The sequence below is a fragment of the Pseudonaja textilis genome, chromosome 1 (assembly GCF_049901715.1).
Source record: "Pseudonaja textilis isolate UNSWEBS1 chromosome 1, rPseTex1.2, whole genome shotgun sequence".
Classification (NCBI taxonomy): Eukaryota; Metazoa; Chordata; class Lepidosauria; order Squamata; family Elapidae; genus Pseudonaja; species Pseudonaja textilis.
In genome coordinates, this window is record NC_141990.1 from 65,344,145 (window position 1) to 65,359,741 (window position 15,597).

Below are 15,597 nucleotides of genomic sequence, written 5' to 3' on the forward strand. Positions count from 1 at the left end.
GTTCCAAGACATATTTTCTTGAATTACATCTAAAAATGAAGAATGCTAAGGTCTCTAGGAATAGACAATAACTACTAAATCAAAATCCTATGAAGCAAAACATTTTTAGACATTCTGGCTCAGGTGTTCAGGAATTTGCTTCATTAAAAAAAAATTCTTATCCCCCCCCCGAAAAATATTAGGTATTTTATCTCACTGCCATAAGTCATTGAGGTTTATTTATTTTAGGCAAAGCTCTAATTTAGAATACACATTTTGCAACTGTAAACTTGTTTATATTCTGCTCTCTAAGTTAGTGGATTTGTTTTGTAAAAGATACCATGTTTTTAACTCCCTGTAGCAAATTGTAACTAACTGTGTTGTTTACTACAAATCTGTTTGGGGAGTCTACTGTGTTAAACAGAGCATTTGATTTCCTGTGTGAAACCAGAACAAGAAAATTAAAGTGTTATTTCTTCTACTTACTATCTCAGCAGAGAAAAGTGAAATATATCCAGCTCAGATTGCAGCATTTCAGTTTGTATCAAATGTCTGCTTGATATTTGTACTATGAATATTACGATTTTTTTACATGTAGTCAATCACTCAGTACAAGAAAATACTTGGGATTTTATAGCTTTTTGATTGCACTTTTATACATACACATTTGAGAACAAATCTCGCTGAATTTAAAGGGACTTCTGAGAATAGATGGCTTGTACTCAATCTTGTCATTCTTTTATTCTTCTGGAAAGTAAGTTACCTGACAAACACAGTTATATCTATATACTACTAACATTCTCCTGTCTGTTTATCTGTTTGTAATCTTCAGTTAGCCCAAACAATGCATCATAGTGCAAAAATCAAGTATCAATCAAAATCAAGGCAAGATTGACATACTTCAAATGTATCAAGTACCTTAAATCTGCTAACTTAAAGAACATGCACAGAATCCAGGACCCATTACTCCTGTGAAATTGAAATTTCAAGGATGTTCACAATACTTGTACTCTAGAAGTTATGCATGTTACAGTATTGCCATGGTCACATGACCACAATCCCTGCTAGCTTCCCAGAAGCAAAGTCAGTGGGAAAGTGGGTTGGAAGTTGCTCCTGTTCTCACTACATTTTTGCCTACCTCTAGCATTCTGAAACTGTTGAGGCAAGGATATATCTCTTAAATGATAACCCAATGAATCATGGACTGTCTAGTTATAATTAAGTTTTCAGTCATGAAATATGTCAAAACATAAGTGCTTTATGTTAAGGACATATGATTATAAACTCATTTAATTCTCATACCTTTTCCTACAAATTGAGATTTAAAAAAGACAAAATGACATACACAATTACATCAAAAACAGAACCCACTTCCCATCCTGTTTGGGAAGCATGCAGTCAACAAAGAGGAATATATTCCCAAAATTCTCAGCTTTCATGTCACCACACTTTTTTGCAAGAGGTGTGATTTACCAGTATCTCTTCACTGTCCTCCAAGAAAGCTGGCCTCCAAATTCAGCCTTCCTTCCTTCCTTCCTTCCTTCCTTCCTTCCTTCCTTCCTTCCTTCCTTCCTTCCTTCCTTCCTTCCTTCCTTCCTTCCTTCCTTCCTGTTCAGTGAACAAAAGAGATGCATTACATTTTTCCAATCATCCATTTATCCACTTCATCTACTCATTGTTTCATCTCCAATAACTCTTGTTCATAAATGATTCATAGTCACCAAAATTTACCCATTTCTGTTTTAGAAAATTTAATTGCCATGGGAGCTCTGTTTGACTAGATGTTATTCCACAAAGCAGTTTTGTTTTGGAAACCTCACCAATTTTTGCAGATGCTCATTTTCCTAACTAATCAAAATACAAATAATACAACAAATATACTCTCACAAAATAATATGTAAATGATACATATGTACATTTTACCTTTTCTTTTTGCAAACAAAACAAAGGGATGTAATTGAATTAAAAAGAAAATATGTAAATATGTAAACATAATTTTTGCTTTTTAACACAGGTGAAAAATGTATTTTTCTAGAATTGTGATCTAGAATGTTAAGGCAGCAAACTGCATCAGATAAACTGAGTATGGGTTGTAAATCTATTTAATTGACATTTTATTTTCTTTCTCCCTCCCTTCCCTCTCCTCTCACTTTAGCAAGGAGCGGCTACCTAGATGTTCTCAATGCAAAATTGCAAGATACTGTGGTGCACATTGTCAGGTAATTATTTTAAAGCATGGATGGACAATACAGTATTCACACTTTTTAACTAGTGAAATTGTTTTCTAATTACATGGTCCTATTTGAATTGGAATACTGTCAAGCCCAAAAAACAAGAATGATATGTGAAGTTACTTCTGAGTAATTCCTTTATTGTTATTCACCTACAAACAGAATCTTGCCTGGCTAAAGTAATTTTCTGCAAAAAACATAGATACACTCTGTGAATTGCTAGACAGGGTCCAACTTTGCCCTTTCTGCCCACTAGACAGTTTTTGCTTTATTGTCCCTTTGTCTTCTGGGAAAGAGCCCCTCCCTCCTGTGACTTTGGGGTACATTCCACTATAAGTTTCCAGAAATAGACATGGTATTCCACATGGGGTCTGGCCAAGGCAAGTGGAGTAGAAGAACTATGTCTGCAGTCTATATTTTATGTATCTGTTCATACACCCCAAAATAGCATTTGCTTTTGTAACAGTTGCATTTCACTGTTAGTTTACCACTCAATTCTGAATACATTGCTAATGATGATTTACACAATTCTTATTTGTATTTGTTAATCATATTCTATATAGTACATTGCAAATATCTTATTTATACTCCATTTGAAATACAGTACATTTAAAAATCAGAGATGGAGTAAAGTGTTGAAGGAGGAGGTCATTTTTTTAAAACTACCAACTATTAAAGGGAAAATAATTTCTTTTCACTCCTAGAAAGAAGCCTGGCTGGACCATAAACGGGAATGTAAATGTATTAAAGATATTGACCCAAATTTTCCTCCTGACTCAGTGAGGCTTGTTGGCAGGATTATTTTCAAAGTAGTAAGTTAACTTTTTATATATGATTAATTTTTGCAAAATATATCTACTCTATTTCTGTTAATGTGGAAACAGATTGTAGATTTCAGAGTTCAAGCAATCCTTGAGATGGGGCCTCTTGAAGAAGAAGTTGAGAGAAACCTTCACTCAGTCAGATTGCCTCATGTTTTTACTTGACAAAATCCTTTGAAAATATCTTTGTACCATGAAGTGCCTATAGCAATGAGCTCAAGTGAGACTTGATGAATTGATATTCTAAACTATGCTGGTTACAGGAGAAAATAGGAAAGGAGCCAGTTTACTCTTTGAGTCTTCTTTCCTTGACTTGTGTACATTTGACTTGGTTTTTATAAGAACTGGGTGATGTTAAGAATTGTTGCTTGAGTTTGCTTGTTTTTGTCTTCTATCCCTTTCTCTTGTGTTCAAAATTGTGTTTTGGAATTGTACTCTTGAGGAATGGAATTAACATGTATTTTATTACTCTATGAGATCCTCTGGGTGTCTTTTGGGTTGAAAAAGCAAAATAAAATGTGCTGTGCTAAGTGAATATGTATGTGTGATTGTGGTGATCGCTCTACAGTAATCAGCAGGAGTAAAGGTATTGTCTCTTCACTTGACTAGCTTTTAAGTTGATGGAAAAAGAAAGTTAAGATAAATAGAGGCACACATTTGTATGTGTTAGGCTATATAACTAATAGTTGTATTTAATAATGTACATTTGTATAAAGTCTTTTGAAATTATTTCAACTGCATTCTTGGGCATTTGGACAGAAATTAGAAATAGGATAAACCTGGCAACTAAATGTAATAAATCAATCCATCACAAGTAACAACATATACAATTTTTTTTGCCATTAGCGATATGATTTTATAGTTTCAGTTTCTAAATGAAATTCTACAAAAATTGCTTAAAATTAAAAAATGTATCACTATTTATGCTGTTGAATTAGTTTGATCATAGGTTGATGCTGACGCCATATCCCATGTTTACTTCATTTCTTCAAAATGATTAATATCTTAGCTATTTATGAGAGGTTGGTCTTTTGACACCAATTTCAAAAAGGGAGTCCTTAAGCAGAATTTTTATGCAGTAGGTGAGTTTAAAAAGACTTGTTGCAACTGTTCTAGCAGTGAAAAGATAAAAATAATATGTAAAAATGAAGAAAATGGAGAATAAATTAAAGGAATAATAATAAAATGAAGATGGTAGGATATAAAATTCTAATAATGTTTTTCCAATCATAAAAGAGCTACAAATTACTTTATTTCAGATGATTATTGTTTTTCGTATTCATGTATATCATATTTAAAAGCCAGGGTAGTGCAGTGGTTAGAATGCAGTACTGCAGGCTACTTCTGCTGACTGCCAGCTGCCAGCAGTTTGGCAGTTTGAGTGTCACTGGCTCAAGACTCAAGTTTTAGTCTTTCAGCCTTCCAAGGTTGGTAAAATGCGGACTCAGATTTTGGGGGCAGTATGCTGACTTTGTAAACCGCTTAGAGAGAGCACTGTGAAGCAGTATATAAGTCTAAGTGCTATTGCTATTATATCTATTTTTTTAACAGTGAAACAATTATTTTTATTCATTAGTGTTTTTATATTCTTACCAGTTAAGGCAATCAGTATGCCCATCTGAAGAGCTATATTCTCTTTCTGATCTTCAGTCAAGTAAGTGTTTTTGTATATTTTCTCAAATTTTCTGTGCTTATGTTAAAGATGTGTGAGGACACACTATCTTTTAAATATTTTATGCCAATTGGTTAGCAGCTTCATGGTGAGGATTTCTGTGCTCCCTTGAATTGGATGAAGGAACTACTGTTTGTAGGCAATAATGAAAGTAGAGGGTCTCCCAATTAAATCAGAAGGTGTTAGCTGAATCAGTTCAATTTAAAGAATAATTTTGGAATCTGTCTGCCCCCTTACCAGATGTTTGATCTTAGAATATTAATGAAAAATTTCTATTCTAAATTATATATAGTGAGATCAAAATATTATTTTATTATATATTTTTTAGCAATTGCATTTATTTTAGAGGTTTTTAAATATTTATTTTAGTATGTGGCAATTGTATTTGGACTAAATTCTGAGACTACATTGTTAGCCCTTTCAAAAGAAAACCTGCAGGTGAATGTCACATTTTCTTATTTAGATGAGAATTTCTCCCCTCTAATCCCTGGCTAATTCTGGGGATGAAAATAATCATCAGGGTGCCTGCAGATGCAATATTAATAAAAATTATAGATTACATTGAGCTAGATCGGGGTTTTATGCACTGGACTCTTGCTTTCTTTCCTGAATTACAAGCATATACACAGAGGGTGGGAAAGGATTCTGCGATGAGCCAGGGCATGGCACAACGCCAACACAGTCAAATAAGCAAGAAGAGTCCCTTTATTATCTCCAACTTTGCCCCCAGTGTCCAGGTTACTTTAGGCTGGAGAAAAACTCTCCCAGGGACAGCTTTTAACTGTAGAAAATTCAGTCCAAAACAAGGTACATACAGACTGTAACCAAAAATCCAAACAAACAAAGATGCAGTAATTAACTTAAAAGGCAGGAGAAAGACTTTCAGACTTGAAAGCACAGCAACGCTCACACAGTTGGGAAGACGCCAGGAACACAGATAAGCCACGATGATACCAGATAAATTCACAATTTGCTCCCAACAACTTATTACGCACACCTTCTCTTTTTAAATACTATGTTCCCAGCTGCAGCTAATGAAGGGTATCAGGGCCCTTTCCTCCCCCGTAAGCCACGCAACTCACGTTGCTCCCTTCTCTGTTCCTCCCTGTGTACCCTAGGAAGAAGAGGGGGTGGGGCCTGGGTCTTCCTCTGAATTCCCTTTCCCTTGTTCTGCCTCTTTCCTGCTCTGCCCAGACGAACAATGTCCTTCCCCAGTTTCTTCCACAGCCACACTTCCACTCCCTGTCAGCTGTTTGACCTCCCCCTCCAAATCAGATTCCAACAGGGGCATGACAGATTGAAAAGTACTTTTGGAATAACTTGTAAAAATGTTGTATATGTGTAATCTTTTTTTGTAATGTTTCATTTTTCAAGGATTTTTTTTACTCCAGAAAATTAAAACAATTCATTTACTTGTTTTCATTTCATTTCATTTCATTTGCTGTTTCCTTCCGGTTTCATATGATATTGGAACTGAATTTATGATGACTTGCTGTACAATTTTTATTGGGTGTTTCTTCCCAGGCAATAGTTAATTGTTCCAGTACAGATAACTGTGTTCTATACAATACCAGTTCATTATCATTACTGATATTTCAAATTCCTCCCAAAATTTTGGGTGGACATAGAGTTCTATTTTGCACACATGCACACCCATGGTCACATGATCACAATCCAGGTCTAGACTGCTTTTCTGTCTGTCACAATGTCCTGTGGGCATGTGATCTCCATTTATTACTTTCCCTACCGATTTTTGGGAAACATGAATAAAATAATTTCTCAGAGACATCCATATAGCTACTTTGGGGACAGACTATAGAGCTAAAATATAAAATGTCTACCAACATGGCTGCTTCTTTGTTTTCACAGTTATGTTTATCTTATTTTTGTTGATTTACTCCCCCTCTCTTTTTGCTCTAGGGATAATTAATCCTGTTAATTCTTTCTATATCAAAGACAAAATAATAGAAATTGAAAGATTATTAAATGAATTAAAATAATTATTAAAGTATTAATAATGCCAATCAAATTATTGTAAGATATATTGTAAGAGCTGTGGTGGCCCATTGGTTAGAATACAGTACTGTAGGCTCATTCTAGGAGTTTGATTCTCACTGGCTCAAAGTTGACTCAGCCTTCTATCCTTCTGAGGTCAGTAAAATGAGGACCCAGGTTGTTGGGGGCAATATGTTGACTCTAAACCGCCTGCCTATCTATCTATCTATCTATCTATCTATCTATCTATCTATCTATCTATCTATCTATCTATCTATCTATCTATCTATCTATCATCTATCCATTCATCCATCATCTATCTAATGTAAATCACCTGGTGAGAAAACAAATTATCGGGCACACTTGATTAATAATTAATGAGGGGAGTACACTAGATTTCTAATTGCCTAACAGTAATTGTGATTGCAACAAATTTCACAACCTTTCTCTCCAGAAATATTTCCATATTTAGTGACCTGTCAAATAAGAAGTGAACAATCTTCCCAAAACTTCCATATCTGTGGATTAAGAAAGGCACTGATAATTCAGCTAGTTATATCATATAAAAGGAGTATCATATGATGTTTTTTGAAACCTTCTGAATCTTGTAAATTACCTCGATAAAATTGTAGAGGAACACTGTGAAATTTTTCTTTTAACAGGGAAACTAGTAAGACATTATCCTTGGTGAAATAAAAGTCTCTCCTATGGATTTGGAAAAGGATGTTTGTTATGTATTTGGGATGAGACAGCAGTTTTCCATACATGCCATTGTGAACAAAGAAGAATTTTTGATTAAATCACACTGAATATCAGTATTAAATGTCCACTGTTTCAAATTCAACATGAACACAGAATATATTTTAATTTATACATTTGTCTATTCATTCTATCATTTCACTCTTTATCTTTTTACCTAATTGTTCATTTTATTAAAGGACAAGCTATTATAAACAATTAATTGCATCCAGATTTTTTAAATTATTACTGCCTACAGTCAAATTGCTGCCTCATTCTATTTTTAAAAAAAACACACACATACCACTTAGGTATGCAATTTCCCAGTGTTAGAGCATACTTCTGATTGAAATAAATCACGGTATTGTCACCTTGCATAGGGAAAAATATTTTGAATGAAATAAAATTACTATTGTTACTGTAAGAACTTAACTGATTTTTTGTTTACCGTCTCTTTGCGCATCTGTTGTGTCCTAAGATTTTGCTCTTTCATTCATATAATATTTGTACAATTTGGCAATATCAACCTAGTGTTGAGAAGTTCTGTCAAAAATAAACTGGGATATCTTGTCTTTTTGGTGTTTGAAATGTTCACGCTGCCAAGCTGATTCTAGATTGCTTAAAGATGTTCGCGCAAAAAAAATCTTACATTTTCATACATTTCCTCTTTTTAAAGATGTTGATGAATTAAGTGAAGACATGAAAGAAGGTCTCAGGCACCTTGCTAAGACTCTGCAGCTGTATTTGAAGGTTGAAATCCAAGATGTTTCTCAGCTTTTGCCGGCCTTAGATATTTTTCAGATCTTTGCAAAAGTAAGTGTTAAAAGAGATGTCTGAAAACTCTGAAAATATGTAGTCACTATTCATATTTTTTGTGCTTTCATGTTCTTTGAAAAAGCTATTCTAAACTGTAATACACTGCCAGATATCAGACTGAGTGAACAGTAAATTTATATGCCACTCCAGCAATTACAGATTCTCCTCTCAAGGTTAGTATCTTTTTTTCTACTAGAAAGAATTAGCATATTTTTTTAAAAAAATGACAAATTACATACTGCTAACATTAGAATTTAACATTAAAAACATTTATATGTTGCTTCTGAAAACATAGCTTATGCATTCCTTTTTGTTTGAAATTGGTATCTCTATTGAAAAAATAATGTATCACAATGTATATTTAATGCTTACTCACTGTGATGTATGCCTTGCACTTGACTTGTTACCCAGCATTAGAAATTTAATTATTTTTTTCACCTCAATATAAATGTCAGGGGAGGTTAATAATGTTCTACTGCATTTATTATCACCTACTATTTGCTTTAGATAACTGAAAGGGTGACTACATGGGATAATTTTGCAATTTCCTATAGCAAAATACTACAGCTATAATATACTGTAAAGTGACTTTACAGTGTATTACTATTACTGTTAATCTTCCCATCCTTCCTTTCACCCATCTTCTCTCACTTATGACTGTAACTTTGTTGCTTGTATCCTTACGATTTTTATTCATTGTTTCTTGGTATGATTTCATTTATGAACAGTTTTTAGTAATTTGTATAGTAAACCATACAAGTCAGTTACAGGCTATTTGATGTAGGTGCTTTGGGAATGAGAATAAATCTATAGCAAGATGAAAGAGAAAAATTATCAGCCCTGTGCAAAGGTTACTAATTCCTGACATATTTTAGAAAAATATATATCAAATAGAGATTGAAATGAATCTACTTTAACCTCCCCCTTTTCTTTCATCCTTAATAACACCCAGTGTTATTATTATAAATATGCTTAGTTTTGCTGCTATACCAAGAACGTCATTGGAAGCTTGGAATGAAACATATGAAAATGAAAGTCACAAAACAGAGTTTTATTCATGATAACATGATAATTAATAATACCCTAAAAGAGATACCATCTATCTCCTGTGGAATTTAATATTGCAGGTTGTTTGTAGCAATAAATTATGATTAAACAAATTTTTCTTTAAATACATGGTAAGCATAAAAAAGCTAGTTAGAACATTCCAAAATAATTTGTTACTGTAAGCACAGTAACAAATTATAAAAAAATATAAATAAAATGAAAGTTCAATTAAGAAAAGCTTATTGATTTTTAAGTGTAATACGGTTATAATTTCAAAGGAGTGGTATAAAACAAAGTAAGCATTTTTAAACTGAGAACATTAGTTGAGGAGAGAAACCAATTTATTCTAAGCTCACTTCTTAGAATATAGTGGTTCATAAATATATTTGAATGAATGAATGAATTCTTTATTGGCCAAGTGTGATTAGGCACACAAGGAATTTGTCTTGATGCATATGCTCTCAGTGTACATAAAAAGAAAAGATATATTCATCAAGAATCATAAGATACAACACTTAATATAGTCATAGACAGAGGTGGTATTCAGTAGGTTCTGACCAGTTCTGGAGAACCGGTAGTGGAAATTTTGAGATATGATAGAACGTCAAATTTGAAGTCTCTACTGTTGATACTGTGTTGTCTAGTATTGTAAGAGTGGTAATATGGGAAGGTTTCTCCTAAAGTCTACTACCATTTCTACGGTTTTGAGTATGTTCAGTTCCAGATTGTTCTGGTCGCACCACAAAGCTAGTTGTTCAACCTGACTGTATGCAGATTCATCGTTGTGTTGAATGAGACCAATCACTGTTGTATAATCTGCAAACTTCAGAAGTTTAACAGATGGATCATTTGAGATGTAGTCATTGGTGTATAGGGAGAAGAGAAGTGGAGTGAGCACACAGCCTTAGTGGGGTCCTGTGCTGATTTATATAGGTATCTGATGTGATTCTGCCTAGGTTCACCTGCTGTTTCCTGTCTGTTAGAAAGCTTATGATCCACTTACAAGTGTGTTCAGGTACCACGAGCTGGTTTAGTTTTGTTAGAAGAATGTCTGGAATGATGATATTGAATGCTGAACTAAAGTCTACAAAGAGGACCCATGTATAGGTATTTGGAGATTCAAGATATTGTAGGATATAGTGCAGAGCCATATTAACAGCATCATCTGTCAGTCTATTTGTTTGGTATGCAAACTGCATGGGATCTAACAGCAGATCTATGATGGTTTTCAGGTGGGGACAGCACAAGCCTTTCAAAAGTTTTCATAACTACAGATGTTAGAGCAATTGGTCTGTAGTCATTCAGTTCCTTGATGGAGGACTTCTTCGGCATTGGGGTGATAGTAGAGTGTTTAAAGCATGAAGGAACATAGCAAATCTCTAATGATTTATTGAAGATTGGGATGAAGATGGGGGCCAATTGGTCAACACAGACTTAAGCAAGAGGGAGTTATTTTGTCTGGGCTTGGTGCTTTTCCTGGCTTTTGTCTGTGAAATAGATCTTGCACTTATTTTTCTGTGATCACCAGGGGTTGGGGTCAGTTGTGGGAGGTTTGGCTGTTGTTGATATGTCTGAGATGAGGTCAGTTGTAGGAGGCTTGGCTGTTGTTGGTGTGTCTGAGATGGGGGTTGTGGAGATAGGTGGCTATAGTTTCCTTTCAAACTTGCAGTAAAACACATTCAGGTCATCTGCCAGTTGTTGATTTCTTTCAGCCTGGGAAGGAGGTTTGCCATTTTGCATTTTAATTTCACTTTGGGGATTTAACAAAATTGCTGTGTGTGTACTGTATGTGTGGTATCACTATTCTTCAAGAATAAAAGTAATTTAAAATAATAAAACTGAAACACTAAATGTTGGTTCTATTTCTCACAGCATGCACCTATGTGCAGAAAATCCAGGATCTTTAGCATTTCCAAGTAAACTTGCAAAAGATGTCTGACTGAAATCCTTCCCCCCCCACCGCCATATATACATATGTACATCCTTATATCTCAAGGATTCTCCATTTGTTTTTCCATCTTCACTAAACATTTTATCAAGGTAGATTCCTTTATTTTATTCGTTCAAATTTATCACTGGGTAATTTGAAATTGGAAAACTGTAGTGCAGCAGTCTCAACGTTTTGACAACAGGGACCAGTTTCACGGAAGACAATTTTTCCACGGACTTAGGAGGCTAGTTTTGGTTTTGCTCACTCACCTGCTGCTCACCTCTAGTTGTGTCGCCCGTTTCCTAGCAGGCCTAGTGGTTGGGAACTCTGCTGCAACATTTATATAGTTTTTATAATTGTATATAATTTGCATTGGCTATTAGGAGGCAATATATGACCAGATTCATTCTTATTGAACTTATTAAATATACACTGCCAGATCTTATTCTGTGGGCTTCAAACATGCTCTGAAATTGAACTTATGGATTATTGTATTTTAATTAGATAAAGTGCATGAATGGTGTAATGTAAGCTTAGAGAAAGGTAGATACCATTTTGATAACATCTCATCATTTCAAATTGTTCCCTCAGCTATCTCTGTCACAGATTAACTACCCTTTTCTTGATACAATACATGAATTGGACTATCCATGTTCCTATTTAACATAATAACATATTTTCTATTCCTAATAAAACCTGTATCTTCACTTCCACGCATATATTTATCAACCCTGGGAGAACAGATCACTTTCTTCAGGTCAATTTTAATTTATATTATTATGTGGAAATTAAAATCTTTAATTTAGAGACTACTTTGCATGTCAACATAATGCTGTTCTCATCCTACCCATTCAGAAGTACAGTACATGATGTGTGTTGGCACAGTTCAGTTATAAAGCCCTAACTATAAGAAATATGGAGGATGCAGTAATCCCATTATGCTTATATATGTTTTTTTTCTTGATAAGATCGCTAAGTATGCTTATCTTCAAATGAGAAGTAAATTTTGTTCTGACATGGGACAGTAACATTAATCTTGGGGCTATTTTTATGTATATCTAGATCTTTTTTTCCAGTGATTTACAGCCAGAGGTACAGGTGGGTGGGTGTGGAAATCAGGATTTTCATGATGTTGAAATAACCTTTTTGATACTATAATTAATCTTAGCTACTGTTATTTATTATAACATATAATACAAACAAATGAATCACTAAGTTGGAATAAATTGCAATTTAATTAAAAGTTCTGAAATTGCACTTTGAAACTTTCATGTACTCAAGACATAGCTGAACTATATGAATCTTCAAGATTATAAAGTAAACTGCCTTCAGAATGCAGAGGAAAATTGATTTATTTGTGCAGCATAAAAGAGGCTAGATTGCTTTAGTCATGAAGATAAGGGCTTTTTGTATATATGAGAAATAGGAAAGTTCTTTGTCTAAATGAGAAACACAAGATCTTTTTTAAACCTTAGAGACCATCTTTTCACAGCCTTCTATATTATCTTTGAGACAGAATGACTTTGATCACTTTAATATAATGTTGACCAACATTGGCAACTTTAAGATTTGTGGATTTTAACTACCAGAATACTCCAGCCAGGAAGAGTGTTGACACTGTTCATTTGCCTGGACATATGTGCTCTGCAGTATATTGTGTAACCCTCAGAAGCTTCTCTTTATCGTTCTTCCAAATTCAATTACTATGCTATCTACTTCTAGTTTTATATTTAACCGTAAGGCTTTCAGAGGTTATGATATTCTTTTAATTTTTAAAAATGTTTTGGAATTCACTTTTGTATCATAGATCAGTCATGAAAATATGAGCTCTGGTCAGAAGCAGTCTCCCATGAAGCCCAATGAAAGGTTCCCCACTTCTTAATACTATCTATAGTAGTAAGAGAGAAAGTTGTTTTATAGCAGGTTTATGCCTGTGAGAATATGTTATCATCTGAACTCTGACAAGGCCTATTTGGAAAGATTTTGGCCATTGGATGCAAACAGAGAAGATTGAAAATGGCAACTTTGTGACCATTTCTCCCACCAATGTCATAATTGTGAGTGGGTACTCAAGTGCCCAGATCACAGACATATGATCATGGGGGTTGTGCAACAGCCAGAACTTCAAGAACCAAACAATGTCCATTTTTTCAGTGCTGCGGTAGTTTTGAACTGTCACTGAATGAATGGACATAAGCCCTGAACTAATTTGTACACAGTGTACAAGTGTATTCTTTAGATCAGCTTTATTTTTATTTATCTTGAATGAATATTATTTACTTTAAACTTTAGGGCAACTGACTAATCCTTTGACTTTTGTGTGTGTGTGTGAATGTGTATGTGTATGTGTATGTGTATGTGTAAATACAAGTATATAAAGTAATAGATTCCAGTTATTAAGAATGGATGATACAGTTGGCTAGGACTTTCTGAGAATGTTGAAATGGTTTAAGAAATCATGAATATCTGGGGCCCAAGTAGTTTATGTTTGTGTTTGCTACATGTTATCTATTAATATTTCCTGCCTTTAAGAAAGCCCCCAAATCCTGTTTATTTTCTCTACCTTTGCTTGAATAGAATTTATTGCCCTCTTCTGAATTTTTAGATGCAACTATCTGCTGTTAATATGATGAGAATATTCAAACCCAGTTATTTATTACAATATTACCTGTATTGTGTCTTTTGATGCTGTAAATTCTATTTAAAGGATTCAAAATTTAAGAATAATTATCAATAATATATGCCATATCGATTGGCCATTAAAGACTATTAATCAAAATCTCCATGGAAGAAAAATTCTCACAGTTTATGGATTATAATTTTAGTACAGTTAAACCATGTGTAATTGACAGACTGGATTTTGTTATAGATTTTATCTGTTATTATTTTATTTTAGAACTTTTAATTGGATATTCACTGAATGTTTTTATTTGTTCTGGTCTCTGGTCTATGACTGTAATAAACTGAACTGAACAACAGTTTTTAAGGCCTTGCCTATTTCATACTTCTATTGCTGACAGCTCTAATACTTAGGAATAGGAATCTGTAGCAGCAAATATGCATTATTAAATAGTAGCTTACATATTCCAGTTTCAATATGAATCAGTCATAAAAGATTGCAATCAGTTCTATCTTATATAGTACCTCATAATGTCCACAATATTCATAAATGGTTTATCTTTATTTAAAATGTCAACTAAGACTAATTAATAAAAGATGCAATCAGGTTTCCATTTAGCATGACTTAAAATGACTTAATTGTTTTGAGCCTCTCTTTTTCACCATTATTCAGAGCAGATAGGTTTTTTTTATTTTATTTTATGATTTACAGGAGTGAGCTGTAAGGACTTGGCTTATACTTGTTTAATCAGGCTTAGGAAAATAGATGGGTATTTGCATACAAAGAGTTCTCTATCAAGAATTGTATTCAAGGCTTGATTCTTGGTTATTGAATTATGCTATAAGAAGCATCTTTTGTTTCTTATTTGCAGGGCAAACCTAACTTCTTTTTATGCTTCTGCAAAAATTGACATTAAATTGACATTGTTTTAGTAACAAAAAATGGAAATGAAATTTTATGAATAAGTAAAGACATGAACACTTCTATAAAAGTTTAATTCTCATCCCAATAATGAATTCAGTTATACTGCAGTTGTCATATGTAGTGCTTTTCCATAAAGTCACAATAACCTATTTCAGTCTTTTAATTTGGTGCCATTGGCACCAGATAATCAGAGTTGGAAGGGACATTGTAGGTCATCTAGTCCAACCCCCCACCCAAGCAGGAGACTGGTAATAACATTCTAAAACTTCTTCTAAATTGAAAAATTGTATTGGTTATGCCACTATGGATGAACAGAACTTCTTATTGATGTCTATCAGCTCCAGGCAGATGCCCAATGGTGATACTACTTTTAGTGCTATGTTATATATATTTGAAAAAGGTCTTTGCAATGTGAGCGAGAAACTATACACATCTCCTTGAAGTGGCTTTATTGTTTAAAATGTCATCTAGCTTATTTAGGAAATGCTTTAATCAAAGCAAAGAAACTGGACACCATGCATAGGTGAAAACAATCTGGAATATTTTCTGAAGCAGCTGTCTAAATCTTGTGAATGACATGGCTTTAATTCTTCACCTCTTTCATAATTATAATCAGTGTGGAATAGTTTGTTAAGAAGTTGGAATTCGACCAAAGTGATTAAGGTTCAAATCAGCTGTCACCCATTGAAATCCTTGTTACATATTTTGCCATCCTGAGAGTGTGTCCATACAACTGCATGATCTGTAAGATGAGGGAATACAGGCAATAGTGTTTTGGCTATAAAATGGTCTTTAGATTAGAAATTGTAGCTTGCACAGAGTAA

General features: G+C 33.9%; 1 protein-coding gene across 1 annotated transcript in view; it reads left to right on the top strand.

The window, feature by feature from the left end:
- The window catches only part of SMYD3 (SET and MYND domain containing 3), a 330,452-nt gene that overhangs the window by 42,067 nt on the left and 272,788 nt on the right, over positions 1-15,597 (top strand). The window contains exons 2-5 of the mRNA XM_026695442.2: positions 2,135-2,198; positions 2,915-3,022; positions 4,628-4,685; positions 8,113-8,249. Coding sequence (XP_026551227.2) covers positions 2,135-2,198; positions 2,915-3,022; positions 4,628-4,685; positions 8,113-8,249 — 367 coding nt within the window. The remainder of the gene's footprint in view (positions 1-2,134; positions 2,199-2,914; positions 3,023-4,627; positions 4,686-8,112; positions 8,250-15,597) is intronic.